General features: G+C 32.6%; 4 protein-coding genes across 6 annotated transcripts; 2 read left to right on the top strand and 2 right to left on the bottom strand.

The window, feature by feature from the left end:
- Window positions 1-9,949: 9,949 nt before the first annotated feature.
- Window positions 9,950-12,116, bottom strand: LOC130995345 (stress-related protein-like). The gene is made up of 3 exons (XM_057920598.1): window positions 11,907-12,116; window positions 11,483-11,710; window positions 9,950-10,570 (listed from the first exon to the last, which is right to left on the bottom strand). The coding sequence occupies exons 1-3, from the start codon at window positions 12,087-12,089 to the stop codon at window positions 10,112-10,114; spliced, it is 870 nt and encodes a 289-aa protein (XP_057776581.1). The 5' UTR covers window positions 12,090-12,116; the 3' UTR covers window positions 9,950-10,111.
- A 1,897-nt stretch (window positions 12,117-14,013) lies between these two features.
- LOC130993844 (uncharacterized) lies at window positions 14,014-15,033 on the top strand. Its single transcript, XM_057918882.1, has one exon. The coding sequence runs from the start codon at window positions 14,014-14,016 to the stop codon at window positions 15,031-15,033; it is 1,020 nt and encodes a 339-aa protein (XP_057774865.1).
- Window positions 15,034-15,401: 368 nt separating this feature from the next.
- LOC130993843 (uncharacterized) lies at window positions 15,402-16,795 on the top strand. Its single transcript, XM_057918881.1, has one exon. It carries the CDS (start codon window positions 15,402-15,404, stop codon window positions 16,707-16,709), a length of 1,308 nt encoding a protein of 435 aa, XP_057774864.1. The 3' UTR covers window positions 16,710-16,795.
- Window positions 16,796-17,356: 561 nt separating this feature from the next.
- On the bottom strand, window positions 17,357-20,725 carry LOC130995344 (bifunctional protein FolD 2-like). Of its 3 annotated transcripts, XM_057920596.1 has the most exons (7): window positions 20,680-20,725; window positions 20,340-20,408; window positions 19,537-19,788; window positions 19,239-19,422; window positions 18,346-18,503; window positions 17,989-18,201; window positions 17,357-17,859 (listed from the first exon to the last, which is right to left on the bottom strand). In XM_057920596.1, the coding sequence occupies exons 3-7, from the start codon at window positions 19,639-19,641 to the stop codon at window positions 17,629-17,631; spliced, it is 891 nt and encodes a 296-aa protein (XP_057776579.1). In that variant the 5' UTR covers window positions 19,642-19,788; window positions 20,340-20,408; window positions 20,680-20,725; the 3' UTR covers window positions 17,357-17,628. The 3 variants fall into 3 exon arrangements, with proteins under 3 accessions (XP_057776579.1, XP_057776580.1, XP_057776578.1); XM_057920597.1 differs by lacking the exon at window positions 20,680-20,725 and having other exon boundaries at window positions 19,239-19,442; window positions 19,547-19,788; window positions 20,340-20,609; XM_057920595.1 differs by lacking the exon at window positions 20,680-20,725 and having other exon boundaries at window positions 20,340-20,598.
- Between the last annotated feature and the right edge of the window lie 1,188 nt (window positions 20,726-21,913).

Raw genomic sequence — 21,913 nt, 5'->3', positions numbered from 1 at the left:
TTCTGGGGAGGGGGAAGTGGCTGATGGCGGGAGGCTGGGCTCGGCGGCGGTGGTGCGACGCGGTTCTGGGGAGGGGGAGGGTCCGACGGGGGGAGGGGGGGAGGTGACGTGTAGAGAGTGAGAGAGAGTGGGTGTGTGACGTGGCTGCGACATTGGCATTCCGGCGTCCACGTCAGAATGCCGGTCGCCGGAATTGAAAAATGTGTCAAAATTGAACAACTTCTTAAATTGGTGTATTAAAATGTAAATTCCTAACTTCGCGTCAAATATGGATTTTCAGCAAAGTTTGTGTATTTTGGTGCAAATTTCCCTAAAAGAATCATCTCTTGAAGGGTGAAGCCCATTTAACTAAGGTTCACTCCTAGATATTGATGCATCGATTATAGGTAACATTAAGGTTGGAGCTCGATTTTTCAATCATAACCTCACACCCTTGCTACTTCAAACAATTAATATACACCAAATAAAAATTGTAAACCAGCATTCGAGTACTACTGTACATTTTGATTAGGAGGTCTCCAACCATTATCTTGTTTTATTGATTCTTTTTGCATGTTGATAAACACAAAAAGCAATTAACAAAAAAATATTATTATACTAAAATATAATAAATCAATCCATTGCTAACAACACAGTCTATGCTTTGCTTATATGGCCTCTTTGGAATACCATATAAGCTAAGATGTCAAAATAAGTGCAGATGCATCAATAGTTGCAATGTAAGCTATTTTACATCATCCCATTAAATCTTTTTTATATCAAAATAACGTTGTCCAACGTATTTTACATAATCCTTTAAATCTTTTTATAGTAAAATATATCAATCATATATGATTTTCTATTTCTAATTGTGTTATATTTTTAATTTCTATATATAGTTTTAAATGCACGCACATCATCACATAATAAAATTTGCATAGTATTATTCAACTTAGTTTATTTACATCTCGACGCCCATGGAAGGAGCCATGAAAAATGTAAAAAAAAATTAAATAAATAAAAGATCAACAAAATATAAATAAATAACCAACCACACATCAATTTTATTTAGGAGAAAAAGTGTAATAACTATGTTAACGAGCACACCTAACTCATGTTTTAGACATAAAAGTAGTTAGACAACTAAAAGGTGTCACTTTTAGGTTTCCCATGTTAAATTTGTAAGGTTTTAGTCACTCAATAGATTATGTAGACAATTAAGCTTCCAATTAAGCACCACTTTTCCATCCACGTGCAATGTGTGTCAACACATGCATGCACATCTACATTACAATCATATTAGTGGGAATATAAATAATGTGTTCTAAAAAAATTAAGCGATATAAATTAATTAATGTGTTAAATTGATTGTTATAAATTGCTAACTCGTTTCCTTTGTACTTTGGGGCAACCTTCAGCCGTGAGCTTGGTGCGTAACATTGATAATACTGAAATTATACAAATGCTATTTATTTAAAGTAAAAATAATAGATTATTATAAATAAAAGTTTAAATTCTAATCATGTCGATACCGACACATTCATTGTGAATTAAGTAATCATTTATGTCCATGCATGTGTGTATAATTTCATTTTATCCTGTGCCTCTACTTTGAATTACATTTTGGGGAAACTACAAATGCCTTTATTCGATATTTTTGTTTTGCCCAAATTTGCAATGTCTCAAAACTTAGCTACAACATTCACATACAACATTTTAGTTTGGCGAAAATGTGTACGTGCAGGATATACGGTGCATTCGTTTCTATTATTAGGGTTCATTAATTTTTAATTAAAATCTATTAATTTCCGGTCATAATTTACCAATCATTAGTTAGAATTATTAATTGCTATATGTATATAATAATCATAATTAGAACTAGCATTTGCACCCCGAGCAATTTACGGGAAACATTATTATATTTTTATAAAATTGATACTAACTCAATTATCATATTTATAAATATAATAAAAAATTGATTTTAACTTAATATATTTGAGTTGAATATTGAAAAAATAAAGAATAAAGAAGAATTCACAATAATGAAAAATGATATTATGAAAAGGCAAAAAAAAAGTTGAAAAAATGAAAAATAAAAATAAATTGGAAAGTATATTTATTAAAAAAAAGGATATGCTGCTTAAATATTTCATAATTAATTTCACAATTTTAGAAAGAAAGAAATAAATAAATAAATAAAAAGAAAACAATACTCCAGTTTACAAATAAATATTTAATATTATTATAACTACAAAATTGCCCCTCAATTTTTAAATCAATTTGAAATTTATCTCAAATTGAAATCTTGATTTTTAAATATATTTAGTATAGATTTAATTATGGCATGCATATGCACAAAAATTGTACTATTAGAGTGCGCTTACTTTTATTGTAAAATTTTCATTAGAAATAGATGAAAAAAAATTCTCCTTTTTTCGTAAATATAAGAAAAAAAAAATATTTGAGCCCTTATCTCTATATATACTTATGTATCTATCAAACAGCATAAAATATAGTAGTAATAGGATAATGCAAACCACTTGTGCGAAGTGGTAACTAGTTGCTAACTAGTTGAACTTGACGGTATGTCGACAATCAGTCAACTCAACTTGCTAAAAATTTGCGGCTATTTCGGATAAGAAGTGAAATGACTTTTTGGATAATTAGCTCACAATTTCAGAATCTTAGATTATAATCTCACAATTTAAGAGGAAATAGTTGGTTTTTCAGTTCATCCTCGCCGACATTTTTTGTTTTTAGTTTTAATTTTGGTTTTATCAATTTAAAGTGTGAAAGATGCATTACCTTAAAAATTAAAATTAAATTAAAAAAATGCATTACTATCAAGTCCTGACTAGTGTATAACATGTCGAAATTCGACGGGACTTTAAATTTTGATTTAAATTATTTATATTATTTTTAATTAATTTAACTTGATGTAATAGAGTTTACGTTATATTAATTTCAACTATATTTGTCAATTAAATATTCATTTTTTGCTAGAATAATAAAAATACTTTTTTATATAAATTTTGTATAATTTTTTTATATTGACGGATAAAAATTAATTTAAGATCTCATATGTCATATAAGCATCATCCCATCTCAACTCTATAAGACCAGAGGATCATCAAGAACTCGAAAGGCAATATTTAACTTTTGAACGCCAAACTTTTGAGGATTATCTCATCTGGACCCTGACACAATATATCTGACTTTTATGCGTCAATCGTTTGAACATCACTATTTGATACTTTAAATATCATAACTTACTTCTAAACATTATTTTCATTAGGAGCTTAAAAGACCAGGACTGATTTGTGAGATTATACAATCTGAAGCTTATAAGATCATAACTAACTTTTAAATATCATCTTGTATGGAGCTTGAAAAATCATAACATGATTATGTGCATCATCTCATTTGGAGTTTAAAATACCATAACTAACTTCTAAACATCATCTTGTATGGAGCTTGAAAAACCATAACATAGTTATGTGCATCATCTCATTTGGAGCTTAAAATAGAATAACTGAATTTCAAGCATCATTTCGTTTAGAGTTTGAAAGAATAAAACTGGCAAGTAAGCATCATCTTGTTTGAAGTTTGAAAGACCATAACTAAGTTTTGAGAATCATCTCGTTTAAGGCTTAAAAAAATTGACACGAGATTCAAATTATATTATATCAATTTATTTAGTATTTCAATTAGTAAATTTTCATAAAAAAAATCAATGTGGAATGAGAAGATTTATATAAATAAGAATTAATAAATATGATTTTTTATTTTTTTATAGAAATAAGATAGATAAAAATGCAAAAATATGGTGATGCTACATAGGAGTATTCCATTTTCTAATTATATATGTGATGATATTAATATTATTATCGTCCCAAACCCATATATATACATATATATATATATATATGTGTGTGTGTGTGTGTGTATAATACCAATTAATTTCTTGAATTTATTTAAATTTATAAAATATGTATATAAATAAACAAAATATAAATCAATAATTGGTTAATAATCTCGACATAATTTACACGAATAATCATCTCGTTAGTTACTCCAAAATATCTATATCCTTAAAAACTTCTGGATTGAATGCAGTATGCAATATACTCCCTCCGTCCCATGAAGCAAGACCAAGTTCTTTTTGGCACGGGAATTAAGAAATTGGTATTTTGTGTGTTAAGTGTGGTAGGTGAAAAAGTGAAAAGGTGAATAAAGAGTATATTTTTTGCTACTTTTAGAAACTGGTCTTGCTTCGTGGGACATACCAAAAAGGAAACTTGATCTTGCTTCATGGGACGGAGGGAGTATATTGTAATTTTTTTCTTTTCATTATATCAATTTTTATTATTGTAATTTTTTTATTTTTTCAATATACATTTCAAACATATTAAGTTCTCTAGTAATGATAGACTACTATAAATTTGATGTGGTATTGGAGAAGATATGGATAAAAATGATTAAAAATAAGGAATAGAGAAAATCGTATAATCATACATGTTAATTTTTGTCCCCAAGGGGACACCAAGCGGTGCGACCTCCACTGTGTGAACAGTGAGATCCCGGGTTCAAACCCCACTGCTCCCCCTTCCCAGCTCTCCCAAATAAAAAAAGCAGTAATGCTTTACTATAATCAATACATGTTAATTTTTTCTAAGAGAAGTATATTGATTTTATCTTATACTATCAGTTTAAAAGTTTATGTTTCATAATTCTAATAATCTTTCAAATATTTTCTTCTAATTATTTGCTCAAATATTTTGCATACGGTGAAACACAATTCTATATTTCTTCAAGTCATTTACTTAGCTAATTAGTATTGACATCTTAATAATTGGTCAAAATATTTTTTTAGTAAAAATAAAACTATTTTTTTTGGAGAATAAAACTATTTATTTAGTCAACTAATGAATTGATCAAATTTATTTGGAGGTGCAAATACTTGAAATATGGGAAAATACACATTGTATCTAATCATTTTATATATGTTCTCTAGTAGGCATAGACTACTATAAATTTGATGTGGGATTGAATAAAAAATAATTAAAATGAGGACTTGAGATGAATAAAATTAAAAAATAGAGAAAATCATATAATCGTGGCAATTTTTTCTTAGGGGATACATCACTTTAAAAATTTATGTTTCAAAAATTATAAAAATCTAGCAAATATTTTCTAATTATTTGCTCAAATATTTAACATATGGAGAAATGCAATTCTACAATTCTTCAAATTACGTCAACTTACAATTTTGTGAACTTAAATATTTTCTAATTAAAAAAAATCAATTACTTAGCCAATTAGCATTGACGTTTTAATAATTGATAAAAACAATTTTTTTAATAAAAATAAAACATTTATTTGGCCAACTAATTAATCGACCAAATTTAATTGAAGGTGCAAAATAATTGAGGGATGGAGAAATACACATTATATCTAATCCTTTTATATGTGTTCTCTAGTAGTCATTGACTACTATAAATTCAATGTGGGATGAGAGAATGTATAGATTAGAATGATTAAATGAGGATTTAAGATAAATTAGAATAGAGAATAGAGGATGTGCCACATAGAATCTTGAATTAAGGGGGGTCCTTGAATACGTAATCTATTAAATAATAGATAGATTTGTGAGATATACAAGTATAGAGTTGAACCCGAACGATTAAAACTATCAAGATGAAACTAAAGTAAATATTAAAAGAGTCGTGTATTATAATTATTTGTTTTTAAAATTATATAAAAAAAATTAATCTCATTCTAGTTGTTGGGAAATCAAGATCGTGGATCGGCAACACGATGAACGAGTATAATGTACACAACAAGATAGCTCGAAACTAAATCAACAAGAAAATAAGTAACACGAAGCAATTTACGTAGTTCGATCGATTAAGATCTACGTTTACGAAAGAGTGAATCTATGATGTTATCCAAGAGTGAATTCAAGAGTGTTTACAATGATCATAGAAACAAGATGAAGACTCTCACTTCTATCTCTATCCCTTTACTTACAAATCACACATGTCACTCTCTCGCATACGCATATAATTTGTTACAGTGAAGACATCCAAGCTAATATATATAACTACTTTCCACTCCATCGTTACCGTTCATCATCAACGGTTTCAAGCTGACTTATAAACTCCAACTAACACTTGCAACTAACTCCACACAAAATAACTGTATTACAAATTAATAAACCATTGGCTCATGCATGAATTGTGTAGTTTTATAGCAAATCTCCACCTTAACAAATAATTCATCACACAAACAACACCATAACAAAAGAATTCATCTTCAACATTACCCCACTACCAGGCTTCCAATACTATTTCATTGAAGAGATAACAAGTTCACCAACAAAAGGCAATGAATAAGCTTTGAAGTTGGCAATATACTTTAGTTAATACATCTACTGTATTTTCCTCAATCGGCACTTTCCCCATCTTAATTATCCCTTGTTCACTTCATCCCTCACAAAATAATATTTTGCATCAATATGTTTGGACCTCTCATGAAATACTTGGTGCTTAGTTAAGTGAAGAGCACTCTGATTATCACAACTAATATCAACATAATCTTGAACTATCTCAAAATCTGCCACCATTCATTTCAACCAAATAACCTCTTTAACTGCCTTAGTTATTGCTATATATTCGGCCTCTGTTATTGATAATGCTACTGCAGGTTGGAGTGAAGACTTCTAACTAATAACCGATCCAAATAGATTGAAAATGTAATCAGATTGAGACCTCATGTTATCAACATTAGTTGCACAGTCATAATCAATATAACCTTTAAGTGCTTGTTTAACTCTTTCACCACTTCTCTGAAATAATATCCCCTTATTTACACTTCCCTTTAGATACCTTAGTATCCATTTTAAGGCTTCCCAATAATATTTACCTGCATCTACCATGTATTTTACTTGCCACACTTATGACATGAGAAACTGAGTCTTATACACACTAATATTGTGTAAATGATACTGCCAACAACATTCGAATAAGGAATTTTAGACATATATGACCTTTCCTTATCTATTTTTGGCTTATGACCATCTGACAACTTGAAGTGTGTTACCAATTGAACAACCACAAACTTGGTATTATACATATTAAACCTCTTTAGCACCTTATGCACATAATCATGTTGGCATAATCACAATTTTCCAGTAGTCATATCTCTTAATAAACTTATTCCTAGAATTCTATTGGCATCCCCAATATCCTTCAATTCAAAACTGCTCCTTAAAATTCATCTTGATTCTCTGGACCAAAGGTTTGTCTTTGCTTGTAATTAACATATCATCCACATATAATAAGAGATAAGCCACTATCTTTCCTTCATCCATAAGATATACACATCTATCATAGTTTAATTTTGAGAATCATATCGAAGTCATATGCTCATCAAACCTTTTATACCATTGTATAGAACTCTACCTCGATATAAAGATTTATGTAACAAACACACTTTGTCCTTGTGTCAGAAGGTATAAAGCCCTATGGCTGAGCCATATGAATATTCTCTTCAAGTTCACCATACAGAAAAGTTGTTTTAACATCCATTTGTTGTAATTCCATAACATATTGAGCTGTGGCACAAGCATAATCCTTATTGAACTATGTTTACCATTGGAGAGAAAACCTCATTGAAATCTCCACCTCTTCTTGTGTGAAACCTCTTGCTACTAATCTAGTTTCGTATCTAATTTGTTCATTTCCATCGATAAATTCCACATTTCTTTTGTAAATCCATTTACAGCTGGTCATTTTTTTACAAACAGGTTTACTAATTACCAATTTCCAGGTGCCATTATTCTAAAGACTCAGTTTCTTTTTTCATGGCTAACAACCACTAATCTGTTTAATTATGGACTTCTCGTTGCTTCTGAGTATGTCCTATGTTCTTGTATCTCTAACTCTTCAGCTACACTGAGTGCATATATAGTGTATCATGTTTGCATGTCCACATCTGCTAGGTGGTGTATGTTTTCTCTCTTTCTATATTGCAAATAGACCATTGGCTCATGCATGAATTGTGTAGCTATATAGCACTAGTACGTAACTATTTAATTAAGTAAAGTAATTAAAATTAATATAACTAAAAAATCAAAATATATTAGTTTCGAGATCTTGTATTAATAGTTCCAATCATGCGTCCTTAGTCGATAATTTTAAGATTTCAGATATCGGGTTGATAAAAATCATGTTTTTTGGACCCTAAATCAACAAAAATTATTTTTTCATATGAATTTTATTTTCAGTAAGGTCACAAACCATACATGTGATTAACAATCAACACTATGAAACAGTTTACATAAGATCACATTCCAGTTTCTAATGGATTTTAAACTTGAAATTTGTTATTTCGTTAAGTAAGAGTTGGTGCTCTGTCAAACTAGAAAGGAAAAGTAAGAGAGTAAGAGTTGGTCTGAAATCCTATAAAGATTTTCACGATCAAATTGAAAATCATTTGAATATGATAAAATGAAAATAATTATAATACATTAAATTTGGCCGTGCTACTCTCCGAGCAGTGAGAATGTGTCGTGTTGAGCATAGTAAAAGAAAACGAGACTTTATTTTCACAAGGTATTATTATTGGTAGATAAGAAAATTGGGCCCTAAATTTAAACAAGAACCTAATTCTAAGTTAAATGGAGCTCAATAACATCAACAAGGGTGGACTTGGTGGGTGGTATACGTAACGCCTTCTTTATAATTATAAAAAGGTAAAAGTATATGAGGTTTTGGCATATAAATTATAAAATCATGAATTATTTTGAAATTGTAATTTAAGTGTGACTTTGAACTGTGACGAAGTAAATTATCCTTTTTAAAATTTTTACAATTATGCTAGCTCTTCTATTTTTTTTTTTCGGTCACCACAGTACTGTAAGAACATCCAGTTTCATGTTCTTTTGTTGTGTCCTTCTCATTGACAGTTTTAGCATGTCCTTCTTATGCCTATTTGCAGTAACTTTATTCGGCCTTCACTTTAAAATAATTGAAGAGACAAAATTGCAAAAATTAAAAAGGTGATGATTCACCACTTCGAAAGTGATGTTAAAATTACAAGTTCAAAATAATCCATGATTTTATTTGCCAAAACCCCTAAAAATATTAAATTGACCTGTTTTATATTATAGCCCCTTGTTTAAGAATTTATTATAGAAGCACACTCCTATGCACATCGACTCACTATGCGCGTGGATTCGATTCAACATTTAATTCGGATTCGACCCATTTATTTTTATATAATGAAATTGTCACTTTCATTGATGATCAACATTATCAATTTTATTAAAAAATAATTTATTTTTATAAGTTACTTTTTTTACTAGAATTATCACTTTTATTCCTGCCGTATTATTACTTTTATGTACGATAATTGCCACATTTATTTATAATAATAATCACTTTTACAATTATTATTTTTAATCATAAAATCTTTTACTTTTATTTATTATATATTATTACTTTTATTCGTATATATATAATTGTTACTTTTACATTATGGGTCATGGATGAAATTTTGGGTTGAGTTTGTTATGAACCCGAGCTGCGAGCATAGTGAATTTGCACATATAGAAGTGTTTGTGTTTTTTATATGTATTTTCAAGTTTGAAACAATGTCAATGTGTAGTAAATAACTTCACGTAAAAAAATGACGCAAGAACTACATGGAAGTTTTAAAGAAAAAGTCATTTGCAATTGTTTGGATTAAGGAGAGAAAGTATTACATTATTCCAAGTAAGTATAATTTTTTACTTAATAAAACAACAATTTATTTTTAAAAACATGAACGATTATAAATGATTCTTTATTCACTATTAAATCACCATTAATATATGTCGAGTGTGTAAAACAACCACCATTCAAAATGGTCATAGTAATAAAGTAAAAAAAAAAAAAAAGATAAGATAAAATTGTTGGTAACATAGACATCCAACTCGAAATCTCAAAACTTCAATACGGCAGGAAGACAAACTCAATTAGAGATATTTGAATTCAAACCAAATATCAAAACAATACAAGGAAGCTTTGGATGATGTATGCCATCCAAACAAATCTTTCCACAATCAATCCAAATAAGAAGCAAAAGATTACTAAGAAACGGCGACGTATCCAACATTGTTCGAAACATCTGGCTCGGTCTCGGCTCCGAACATTTTCGCGATCCTCTCGACGGGGATCATCGGAAAGTAATGCGACAGCGCGTAGCCCTTCTCCGCCGCATCCGCCACACTCTGATTATACTTCTCCGCCCAATGCGCGGCCGTTGGGACCATGATGTGAGCCACTTGCGCGAACAACGGGAGGTCGTTGAGCGCGCGCCAAACCGCCACAGCGTACTGCTCGGCTACCGGCTCGTAGTCGGCGTAGAGCGCCTTAGCCGTGGGCCCGTACTCCACGCATGCGTTCTTAGCCATGTTCGAAGCCGTATCGGCTAAGCCTTCTCGTTGCACCTCCGACGCCAGCCCCTGAGCCGCGGCCCAGGCTCGGCTCGTGAACTGCTTTAGAAGAACCGGCACGTGATGGTCCAACTCGGTCACAGACTCATCCACCTGCTCGTCACGTGACAGATCACATAATTAAATTCATTCCCTTGTACAATACTATAGTAAAATACATCACACTTCACAACACATGATACTAATACCAAAAAAGAAGAAGCAAATTACAACATAATGTAAAAGGAGAATTTGTTACTTATTAAGTCTTAATCTAATCCAAGTATTTAATTCGTAGTATTTTAGTAATTTTACCAAACATTACTAGTTATTGTACAATATCTTAATCTGGTCCAAGTTCCAAAACTTTACGTTAAAAACAAAATGAGCTTCGGCAACTTGGTATAAAAACATTTCTTTTTGTGTAACACTTTCGAGTTTTGTGCGTGTGTGAAAACTTAATTTTAAATACTGTAAAACATAGTAATACTTTACCATAAACAAACGCATATGCAGATTATTTTTTTTCACAAACACTCGATTCCAACATAAATCAAAATACAAAATGCAGTTATACTTATACTAAACAAATACAGACAGAGAGAGAGAGAGATCAAAATTATAATTCTGTAACATTTCCCCGAACATTAAATATTTTAAAATTTAGTAGGAGTATATTCTTTTGTCCAAAACTTTACTTTAAAAACGAGACGAGCTTCAGCGACTTTTATAAAAAATAAAATTAGTATTTTTGTATTATGTTTAACATCATATGAAGACTTAATTTAATTTTTGTAAGACAAGTATTTGATACATAATATACCATAAATAAAAGCATAGAGATTCAGATTTTTTTCGATTTCAACATAAATCAAAATACAACACTCAATTCTACTAAACAAACAGATAGAGATCAAAATCATAATTTTGTCAATATTGCTCGAACAATAGCTATGCTTAAAATTTAGTAAATGCTGGTCCAAAACTCACGTTAAAAACAAGATGAGATTGGATGGGTGAGCAAACCTTGCGATCGACGAATCTGAGGAGGTCGGAAGGAACGTTATGGAATTTCTCGTAAACCGGCCCGATGACAGTTCTGACGGTTCCTTCGACGGTCTGAACTCCGGGTCGCAATGGACCGGAATTCTCCTTTGCATATTCATAGAGCGTCGAGAAGCATACGACGACGTGCGCCGCCGCAACTAGAACGAAATCCAGATATTTCAGCTTCTTCTCCTCGTTTTCCAAAACCTTTAATTACAAAACATTCAAATCTTCGATCTATCAACACATTTCTCGAAAATGAAAAGATAATTTGCAAAGGAAAAAAAAAAAACAAAAACAAATCACGTATCATATATAATTACAGAGACACGTATATATCTATATATAGTTTTTCGACTGTATTTCATCAAGCGCTACGACATCAACGGGATCGTTTATTTACCGGTTGATCGGAGAGCACTGGAGTGGCTTCCGGTTCCGCCATCGAGTTGAGAGAAAAAAAATGAAAAATCAAATAAAAATAAGTGAGATTTAAAAGAGAGATTGGCGAGATGTGGGAGTGGAGTGAAGAAGTTAGAAGATGACGTTGTTTTCGCAAATTTATAAGGAGGGTTTTCTCCTCCATTTGTGTGGGCAATCAAAATATTAGTTGAGGGCAAAATGGTGAAATATGTTTTTTTGTTTTTGTTTTCTTAAACATTATTTTAAGGGAGATAGGGCACACATATCAAGGCCGTCTCATCTAGTGGTCCTATTATTCTGAAAAAGTTATGGGCTTTTCCCTTATTATTTTGAGGGCCCACTAGCATACCTCTTTCCACCAAAAAATGCTCCACTTACCTCCTTTTTTTTTCGTAATTAGAGGTGCCAAAATAGTTGGAACTTTAGATTATAGAATTTGGACTCTAACTTGTAATTAGAGGTGTCAAAATAGGTGGGTCGAATTTTATTTTATTTTTGAGCAAAAGGTCGTATTGGTAATTGACATAGTATGTTTCGGCGAGTCAACATGGAAAACGTGGGTCGACGCAGTTGACAATTTGGAAAGATAAGGCCGTCAGAATGGGGCCGTGAAACTATTTTTACAAGTTGGGTTGGGCGGGCCTAAGGACACGGCCCATTTAGTTATTTCACAATTTTGAACGGATTAATATTGACGTGCCCGTTGGTTTTCGTACTGAACTGATTTGATTTGATATATACATATATATGCTTATATAGGGAATCAACTAAAAGTCCTAAGACTGTGTCTATCACCAAATGTACGTAGCAAACTATATATACGTACTTTGTGTTTCGATTTCTAATGTCAAGGGTGTTGTTGGACTAAAGGATAAAATTGGATGATTAGTAGTATATGTTCTAGCCACTTTAGTTGAAGGGCTAATCTAGACTAAAAGTTGATTATTGATATTTTAGATTTTTAGGGTGTGTTTAGTGTTGATGAAATAAAAATTAAATTTTTATTACTTAGAAGGATTGAAACTTTGAAATATCCAAATGCATTTGATTATTTATACTCTCTCTGTCCCATTACAAATGTCTCATTCATTTTTGGCAATATATTCTCTCTATACATAATATTTAAATAATTTCCACCAACCCATTTTATCTACTTTTTACACATTTCTTCATCTACGTGCCCAAAAGTAATGAGACATCTGTAATGGAAATGAAGGAGTATTATTTAAGCTAATTTAGCTTAATTCATATCCTATCGAAAGGGTGAGATTGAAGAAAATTTAATTTGGAAGACAAAACTATTTGATCATACATTTTACTATCAATCATATAAAATAAACCATCTCTTAATGTTTATGTGGCCTTTGCAATCTGGATTTCGCCATTAGTTATCCTTCCATACTCGAGTTGGGCTCAATATTGAGGCCCATAATTTGACATTCAATCTCTTCACAACATTGTTAAAGTAAGCTAAAGCTTAATATTATCACTCCAAGATAGAAGGATAATCACTTATTGAAGTGAAAAGGGGAATGGGAAAGAATGAAATTAGCATAGCAAATGAGAAAAAGAAAAAATTTGAAGAAAGAATTATTTTTCTACCCCTCATTTTTTTTTCATGATAAATTTGCGATTAAATAAAAATGTACCATTATATTTTAGTCATCGGTTGTAACACCAATACCACTTCAGTTGAAATAAGTCATCGATCGTTAACGTATATTATCTAAGACCACTCACATCGGTGACACTCATGTGAGTGTCACCACAAAAGACAAACAACTGCATTTACAAAATTAAATGGAAATTGGAGCAATTAACGTGACTTTGGGCGGTTCACCGCCTTTGAGGCGTGAGAAAGTCATGCACATGTGGCACCCTTTCATTGGGTGCCACTTAATTAAATATATAATTTTAATTCTATTTTTTAATAGTTTATTGTAATATAAAAAAATTAAAAATTAGGAAAAAAATTCTATATATAGACTTCCAATTTTTTTCATCAACACCACTTCAATATCCTTATTTTCTCATCAATCTTTCAATATCCTTATTTTCTATCTTCATTTTTTCTTCAATTTGAAGCCATGGATCCAAACGACCCCAATTATTATTCAAATTTTGGATCTTTTTTTCACCCTCAAAATTTTTCAAATCCAGAAGATGTTCAAAATTCTCAGTACTACGAGAATTCTCAATTTTCTCCACACCTCAACCAAATTTCTACCCCTCACGAACATCCCATTTCACAAAATATCTCTCGGAATTTATTTCAAGATGTCGAACACCCAAAGAAAAATCAGAAAGCTGCAAAAAATGTAGCTTGGTGCGTGAAAGAAGATGTAGCGCTTATGTCTTCTTGGATCTGCGTTAGCGAAGATAAGCAAAAAGGAAAAAATCAAAGAGGGGCGACGATGTGGGAACGTGTGCAGAATATGTATCATGAAGCTCAAAAAGAAAATCCAGATGAGATCGGCCCAAGGAATATCGAATCAATGAAAGGTCATTTTAAACGACTTAATGAAAATGCAAACAAGTGGATCGCTGCTTGCAAAGAAGCAAATGCTAGAAAAAGAAGTGGAATGAGCCAGAAAGATATAGAGATGGAAGCTCACTCAATTTATGAAGCAGGTGGCAGTAAATTCCAAGACTTGGTTGTTTTCAATGATGTTATGAGTAAACATCCGAAGTGGAACTTAGCAATCAATGAAGTTGGTGATGATCAAGAAAGTGGCGGCAGCACAAAAAGGTCTAAGACTTCTGAAGATGGTGATTACTTTATCCCGTCCAATCCAGAAACTCCAACTACTGGCGGATCTACTATGTCTCGTCCTACAGGTAGAGATAAAGCTAAAAGGAAAGGAAAAGGTAAGGCAATGGCATCTGAATCAAATGAAATGTATGAAGAAATCCGTGCATTGAGACTTAGTAGAGATCATGAAAATGAGTTAATGACTGGTAAAATTGAATTGGAACGTGAAAAGCTTAAAATGAATTCTCTGAAGATGGAAAAGAAAATGTTGGGCGCATTGTTGGCGAAGGACCATTTGTCTGCAGAAGAGGAAGAGATGAAAAGCCACCTCATTGCTATTTTATTTCCGAAGTAGTTTTGCACTTATGTAATTTTAATTTATGTTTCAATGGTGTGATTTTAATTTATGTTATTTCAATTCTGCATTGCTCTATGTAATTTGTCTGAATTTTCAATCCAACTGTTGAACGTGCAAGTGTCTCTGACACTCTTCACGTGATCATAATTTTCTACTGCACATTTTATGACATTTCACATGCACTCTTTAATCTCTGCCATTCACATGTCTTCTTTAATGTCTATCATTCACATGCACACATAATAATTGTCCTGCCATTTCACATGTGAGTGTCTCAATAATGACAAATGAATGGTTCACATGCACACGTAATAATTCTATATAACATACCTCATATCCAGTACCTAACTCATTATAAAGCCAAAATGTCTTCTTCATCTTCATCTTCATCTTCAGATGAATGGGAAGAACGACGTTATCAACAAAATCGTCAAATTGATCGCATTATTGACGATATGCTCATAAACAATCCCAATCTTATTTTAGGAACTTCTTCTTCCACCACTAAAAAAAGGTATTGTGATAGGGAACGTGAAGTTGGTGAGCAACGTTTGATGAGTGATTATTTTGTCCCTAATCCAACGTATACTCCGGAGCTCTTCCGGCGTAGATTTCGCATGCAAAAATCATTGTTCCTTCGTATAGTAGATGATGTTACTGCTAACGACCAATATTTTCAACAGAGACCCGATTGCACTGGTAGGCAAGGCCTTTCACCACTACAAAAATGCACTGGAGCTATGAGGGTGTTGGCTTATGGAACCGCAACCGATGCCGTTGATGAATACTTACGAATGAGTTCAACAGTCACGAGGGATGCTGTCATTCATTTCGTAGAAGGTATCATTTCTTGCTTTGGTGACACATACCTTAGAAGGCCCAATCAACAAGATTTGCAAAGGCTACTCTATGTTGGAGAACAACGTGGTTTTCCCGGCATGATTGGAAGTATTGATTGCATGCATTGGGAATGGAAGAACTGTCCTACTGCCTGGGCTGGTCAATATGCAGGAAGAAGTGGAAAACCAACAATCATTTTGGAAGCCGTTGCATCATATGATTTATGGATATGGCATGCGTTCTTTGGAACTCCAGGTTCGTGCAATAATATCAATGTACTTCATCGATCTCCCGTTTTTAGTGATATTTTAGAAGGTAGAGCACCTAATATAAGTTATGTGGTCAATGGTCGTCAAAATGATAGAGCTTATTATCTCACTGATGGCATATATCCCTCTTGGGCTGCATTTGTTAAGACAATTTCAAGTCCAGTGCTCCGAAAGCACAAGTTGTTCGCTCAACACCAAGAGGCTGTAAGAAAAGATGTCGAGAGAGCCTTCGGAGTTCTACAAGCTCGATTTGCATTTATTCGACGTCCTTGTCTCATTTGGGATAGGATTTTGATGGGAAAAATTATGATGGCTTGTATCATCATGCACAATATGATAGTGGAAGATGAACGAGACACATACCAAAACTATTATGATCCCACAGAATTTTTGATGGATTTACCTGCAGATGAAGATGTATCTATTCACTACTCAACTGACAGAATTGCAAGTTTGTCTAATTACATGATCAACAGGGATCGACTTCGCAATCGCGAAGCTCACAAAGCTCTTCAGAAGGACTTAATTGAGCATATATGGGCAAAATTCGGCACGACTAATTGAATATGTAATTTGCGTTTATTGTACTTGTAATTTTAATTTCCTATATGTATTTGTAATTTATTTTATGTATTTTTAATTTTGTTTTACTCGTGTAATTTTTGTTGTATGATCAAGTAAATTTTTTTTTTATTTTTTTCACTATTATTTTAATTTTTAAAATATATTTAAAAATTATTGTGACTAATATAAAGAATAAAAATAAAACAAAATAAAAAAGATAAAGGTCATGTGAGTGTCACTAATGGGAGTAGATTTAAGATAAAGGTTGGGTTGTGTATGTGGAAGAGAGAGAAATGAATATTTTAATTGAAGGTTGGGTTGAGGGAAAGTCACTGATGGAGATAGTCTAACAAGTTTTATTCAAATGCAAGTAGCTACTAGCTAAAATAAGTTTACGAAAGCTTCTCCATGGAGTATGGACGTCACAAATCACAATCAGTAAATTAGTTAATATTAAGAAATAATTAGAAGGTTATTAGAGTTTACTAATCCACCATTCAAATTTAATTTAATCATAATTAAGGTTTGAATTAAATGTCCGATCATGCACATGTCGGTATAGGAGACTTCAAATAAGTTTTACCCCCAAGGCCCCAACCACCAGCTCAAAAAATAAATGAAAACGGACTTTTTAAGTCGAGTAAGCGTTTTTGTGGGAAATTAAATATTGAAGAAAATATATTAGGCCTTAAACAAGGATACCATACAATACAATGCAACTCACAAAAGTTTGAAGAAATGCAAAAAGATTACTAAAGACTATGTCTTACATGCTACACCAGATGAAATATATCGTGTATAATACCCACACTCCGTTTACGCACACCCTGTATTTTGACAAGGGATACCACACCTACGAAATCCACCCAGTATAACATCGCAAAATATTTTATTATTGTTCGGCAAATGAAATGAGACACTAACCCTCTATTACTCTCTTAGCTCCATCCAAAGTGTTCTTTAGCAACATGGCAACTGTCATCGGCCCGACGCCACCGGGAACCGGAGTTATGCATCCGGCCGTCTTACATGCTTCCTGAAAATCTACATCCCCAACAAGCCGATAACCAGATTTCTTACTAGGATCATCCACAGCATTGGTTCCCACATCGATTACTGCAGCACCGGGTTTGATCCAACTGCCCTTGATCTGAAAATCGAGTAGCTTGATCCGTTACTAAAAGTAATCTTTCATACATCAGCACATCACATGGAGCAAACACTACACAAAGTTAAGTTGTAACAAGGCCAAAGGAAATCGTGATATGATTCTTGTTACCATTGCTGCTTGTCCTGCAGCAGCGATGATAATGTCAGCATTTCGAACAATGCTCTCGGGTTCTTTGGTACGAGAATGGACTATAGTGACAGTAGCATCTTCCTTTAGGAGGAGCAGGGAAACCGGCAAACCAACTATGTTACTCCGGCCTACCACAACAGCATTCTTTCCCTTAATAGTAATGCCATGGCGGGTTAGAAGCTCGATGCAACCCTGTTTATGAAAAAAAAAAACACTGATATAAGTGAAGAATTTACTCCATAATAATCTAGTGCAGTAATATATTCTAGAAATGGAAAGCCAATTAGTAAGAAGCATTTAAATAGCATCTAAGGTAGTGCACTTGTATATTATTACCTTTGGGGTGCACGGGACAAACAGAGGATCTCTGTCTTTCATTGCTAACTTACCAATGTTCAGAGGATGAAATCCGTCGACATCCTTTCCCAGGGATATCTCAGTTAAAATTTTCTCTTCGTTTATATGTTTAGGCAACGGGAGCTGAACCAGTATACCTACAACAACCAAACATAAATTCTTTTGCTTTTCAATTTTCCAACTTCAAACTATTGAGTCAGAACAACAACGTATATTTTGAAAGGATCTTACAATCTACGAGGAAGATTAATGAAAACCTTTAAAATAACACAAAATCAAGGCATACGGATATATGTTAAATCAATCTTAGCTCGACACTGCTCCCCACGCGCAAAAGATTCAACTTTTAAATGGACAAACCATGAAATTTATTTCTACAAAGCTTATGAGTTTCAAAGGTTTAGGTACACTACGCAATATACATCTAAGCAGATACAACTACAAAATGATTGCACGACACGAACAAACAAGTAACAAACACAAATCCAGCAACTAATCTGAACCGCACAAACTCAGACGAATTTTGCACATTTAGCTAACTAACCATGAACATAAGGATTGACTTGTAACAATTATTGGCATGAACATAAGGATTGGCATTCAATTCATGAACTTCGCAAATCAACTCAGATTCGGATACTGCTCAGAACAAGCAAAAGACTCAAGTTTCAAACGGGTAAATCATCAAATTTATCTCTACAGAGTCATCGAGATTCAAAAAGACATTTCTTGGCACAGTACTCAATATGCATGATACATCCAAGCCGATACGACTACAACATGATCACACGAAAAAACAAGCAACATAAACATATCTAGCAAACAATCGAACCCAAGAAACTCGATGACTGCAGCAAATTTAGCTCACCAACCATGAACATCAGGATTTACATTCAGTTCATGAACTTTGCTAATCAATTCAGTTTCGGATACATTCTCTGGTAGGTCCAAATCAATCGACTTGATTCCAACTTCTGCACAAGCTTTCCTTTTCATATTCACATAGCTCTGTGAATCCTTCCTTTGCCCCACAATCACAACAGCTAGACCAGGAACCTGAAATCAACTCCAAAAACCTACAATTAATAGAGCATTTTGAAGTCATGACAAAATCAGAGCTACAAATTAAGCAAATCCGATGCGCGGCGCGAGAGAGAGAGAGAGAGAAACCTTGCCGTACGTTTCGGAGAGGCGGCGGACTTCGGCAGCGATCTCCGATCGGATTGTTTGGGCGACTGCTTTGCCGTCGATTATAGTGACCTTGTGATCCGACATGGTTGTGGGTTCACAGAGATTTGCTGCTAGATTCTGATCAACTGAACGGTGATTCGTGATTGTGTAGTGTAGATAAACATCAGCATCTGGCAGCGAGAATTGTTGTTTGGAAATTTATACTTCGCGCCTACGAACTTGTACATTGGCCTGGAAGCACGAATATGGATCTCTAGTTAGTCTTTTTGTTTGGCATCAGAAGGGCCCAAAATCTAGGCCCACTATAGATACATTTTCTCCAAAATCTAGGCCCACTATAGATACATTTTCTCCTTTCTTCTATTGGGCTCATCACCTACATGTGTTTGGAAACGCTACAAAATCAAATTCTTAATCTTAAGGGATTTTTATTTTGTTCTTTAATTAAATATAATCAGAATACTTGAATAATTATTAGATTTTGCTAATAATCCTAACTTTTTGTAGCAGCTTCAATCCTGCTATACCCTAAACCTTAATTCCTCTAATCAAACCATTATGTTGAAGGCTGCTCTTTTTTTTTTTTTTAAGGTTTAATACAGACTTTAAGCGGAGCATAAATTCAATACAAATCGAGCACTAAACCACTTATAATGATGTTTTAATCTATATCTATATATACTAGTATATAAAAGACCAGTTAAAGGGTAACTTTTCCTGCTAAAACACAATTTTTTTCCGCTAAAAATGAATATGATAGTTGTAACAACTGAAACGCTTACAAAAACTGTGGCAGTTGTCGAGAGTTCTTCAAAATTTTCTCAATTTTTCAGAAACCAAACCCATCATCCCTGCAAAAGAAAACCATTCAACCTTTCTCCAAAACTTTGAACGAACTTAAGTTTTCAAATCGGATTATACCAAGAAACCTCCTTTTAAACAAAATAAAAAAAGAAAAATTCAAAATTCACCAACCCATAAATAGGTACAATTTGAATAGCAGATAAATACAACAAAATTCAAAAATCGTGGATGGAGAAGAACGAGAAGAAAAAAGGGGGAATTCGAAGCCCTAATTGAGTTATTTGGCTGTAGTTGTGAAAGTCGGACGAAGGCACTCACAGAGCCGCGGAGGTCAGAGAGGCGGACTGATGCAATTGTAGAGGCAAACTTCTCAAGGCTTGCAACGCTACTGCTGATTTTCCCTTTTGCGGCTGCTAGCGGAGAAGACGGTGGCGGCGGGTGAGAGGCGAGGCGGATGAGGCGATGAAAAAAGGAGACGTACCGTACTACAGCTGTTGCCGGAGAAGGCGAGGTGGGAAGATCTGTGTGGCACGACGAATGAGTGTGAGAGAGATGCAAGACTACGAGATGCAAGACTAGGAGAAAAGAGTAATGCCCATCTTTCCATTTCTTTCTGTATTTTAATATATACTATAATTTAGTTAAATACGCTAAAACATTCAAACTCTAATTTTTATTTAGGGCTAATCTATATAATCTATATAATATATAAAAAAGATGAGTTTTCTCCATCCATTTTTTCCCTCCATTTTTTTATCTCTCTTCTTTTATCAATTTTTTAACTATTTTTTTTCTCTTTTCTTTTTTATAATTTTAATTCTTTTCTAAACATGGTCAAATTTAATTTATAAAAAAAAAATATTCAATGTGTATCTTAAGATTAAGTTCGTCAGAAGATCTTTAATATGATATAAAATTATCAAAAATGAATAGGTTACTAATATTTTAAAATATTTTATTTTCTTTTTATTTGTTAAAATTTTACAACTTTTTATTTATGTTTGTGAATGAAAATATTTATTTATTTATTATTATTATTATTATTATTATTATTATTATTATGTGAAATGCTCTATAATAATAATGTGTAATATTATTTTTCATTATCAAATAATTTAAAATAATTTAATAACTATAATTATCATTACACTTTATAATAATTGAAAATTACGTTTTTAAATTCGAAATTTTATTGAGTAATTAGTATTTTATTTTTATACCATATTTTGCATTTATTATATTTTATTTCTGTTTAATATTTATATATATATTTATTTAAACATATCATTTAATTTCGATTTCACCGTGCATCGCACGGATGGTCGTACTAGTTATAATAAAACCAAAAAATATCGACTCATCCAAGAAAAAGCTCGATAAAAACTTATGTCATATATTTACTTTTTAGAATTTTTTTGAAGCTATAGTGTGTAAAAAAGAATAATAACCCCCCCCCCCCCCCCACCACCACCCAAAAAAAAGAAAAAAGAAATTGAATCCAAATTATCTAATCATATTTACTGTTTAGAATTTTACTATTGGGCTTATTTAA

The sequence above is a fragment of the Salvia miltiorrhiza genome, chromosome 7, assembly GCF_028751815.1.
Source record: "Salvia miltiorrhiza cultivar Shanhuang (shh) chromosome 7, IMPLAD_Smil_shh, whole genome shotgun sequence".
In the NCBI taxonomy this organism is placed as follows: domain Eukaryota; kingdom Viridiplantae; phylum Streptophyta; class Magnoliopsida; order Lamiales; family Lamiaceae; genus Salvia; species Salvia miltiorrhiza.
The sequence above is the reverse complement of the archived record's forward strand: the minus strand, read 5'-3'. Positions and strand labels throughout refer to the sequence as shown.

Coding starts and splice junctions, on each gene's coding strand:
- LOC130995345 (XM_057920598.1), bottom strand. CDS start 12,089: ATGGAGGAGAAAACCCTCCTTATAAATTTGCGAAAACAACGTCATCTT. Junction 11,711..11,906: donor CAGTGCTCTCCGATCAACCG/GTAAATAAACGA, acceptor TTGTAATTAAAG/GTTTTGGAAAACGAGGAGAA. Junction 10,571..11,482: donor TCAGATTCGTCGATCGCAAG/GTTTGCTCACCC, acceptor CGTGACGAGCAG/GTGGATGAGTCTGTGACCGA.
- LOC130993844 (XM_057918882.1), top strand. CDS start 14,014: ATGGATCCAAACGACCCCAATTATTATTCAAATTTTGGATCTTTTTTT.
- LOC130993843 (XM_057918881.1), top strand. CDS start 15,402: ATGTCTTCTTCATCTTCATCTTCATCTTCAGATGAATGGGAAGAACGA.
- LOC130995344 (XM_057920596.1), bottom strand. CDS start 19,641: ATGTCGGATCACAAGGTCACTATAATCGACGGCAAAGCAGTCGCCCAA. Junction 19,423..19,536: donor TCTCCGAAACGTACGGCAAG/GTTTCTCTCTCT, acceptor AGTTGATTTCAG/GTTCCTGGTCTAGCTGTTGT. Junction 18,202..18,345: donor TTGTCCCGTGCACCCCAAAG/GTAATAATATAC, acceptor TTTCATAAACAG/GGTTGCATCGAGCTTCTAAC.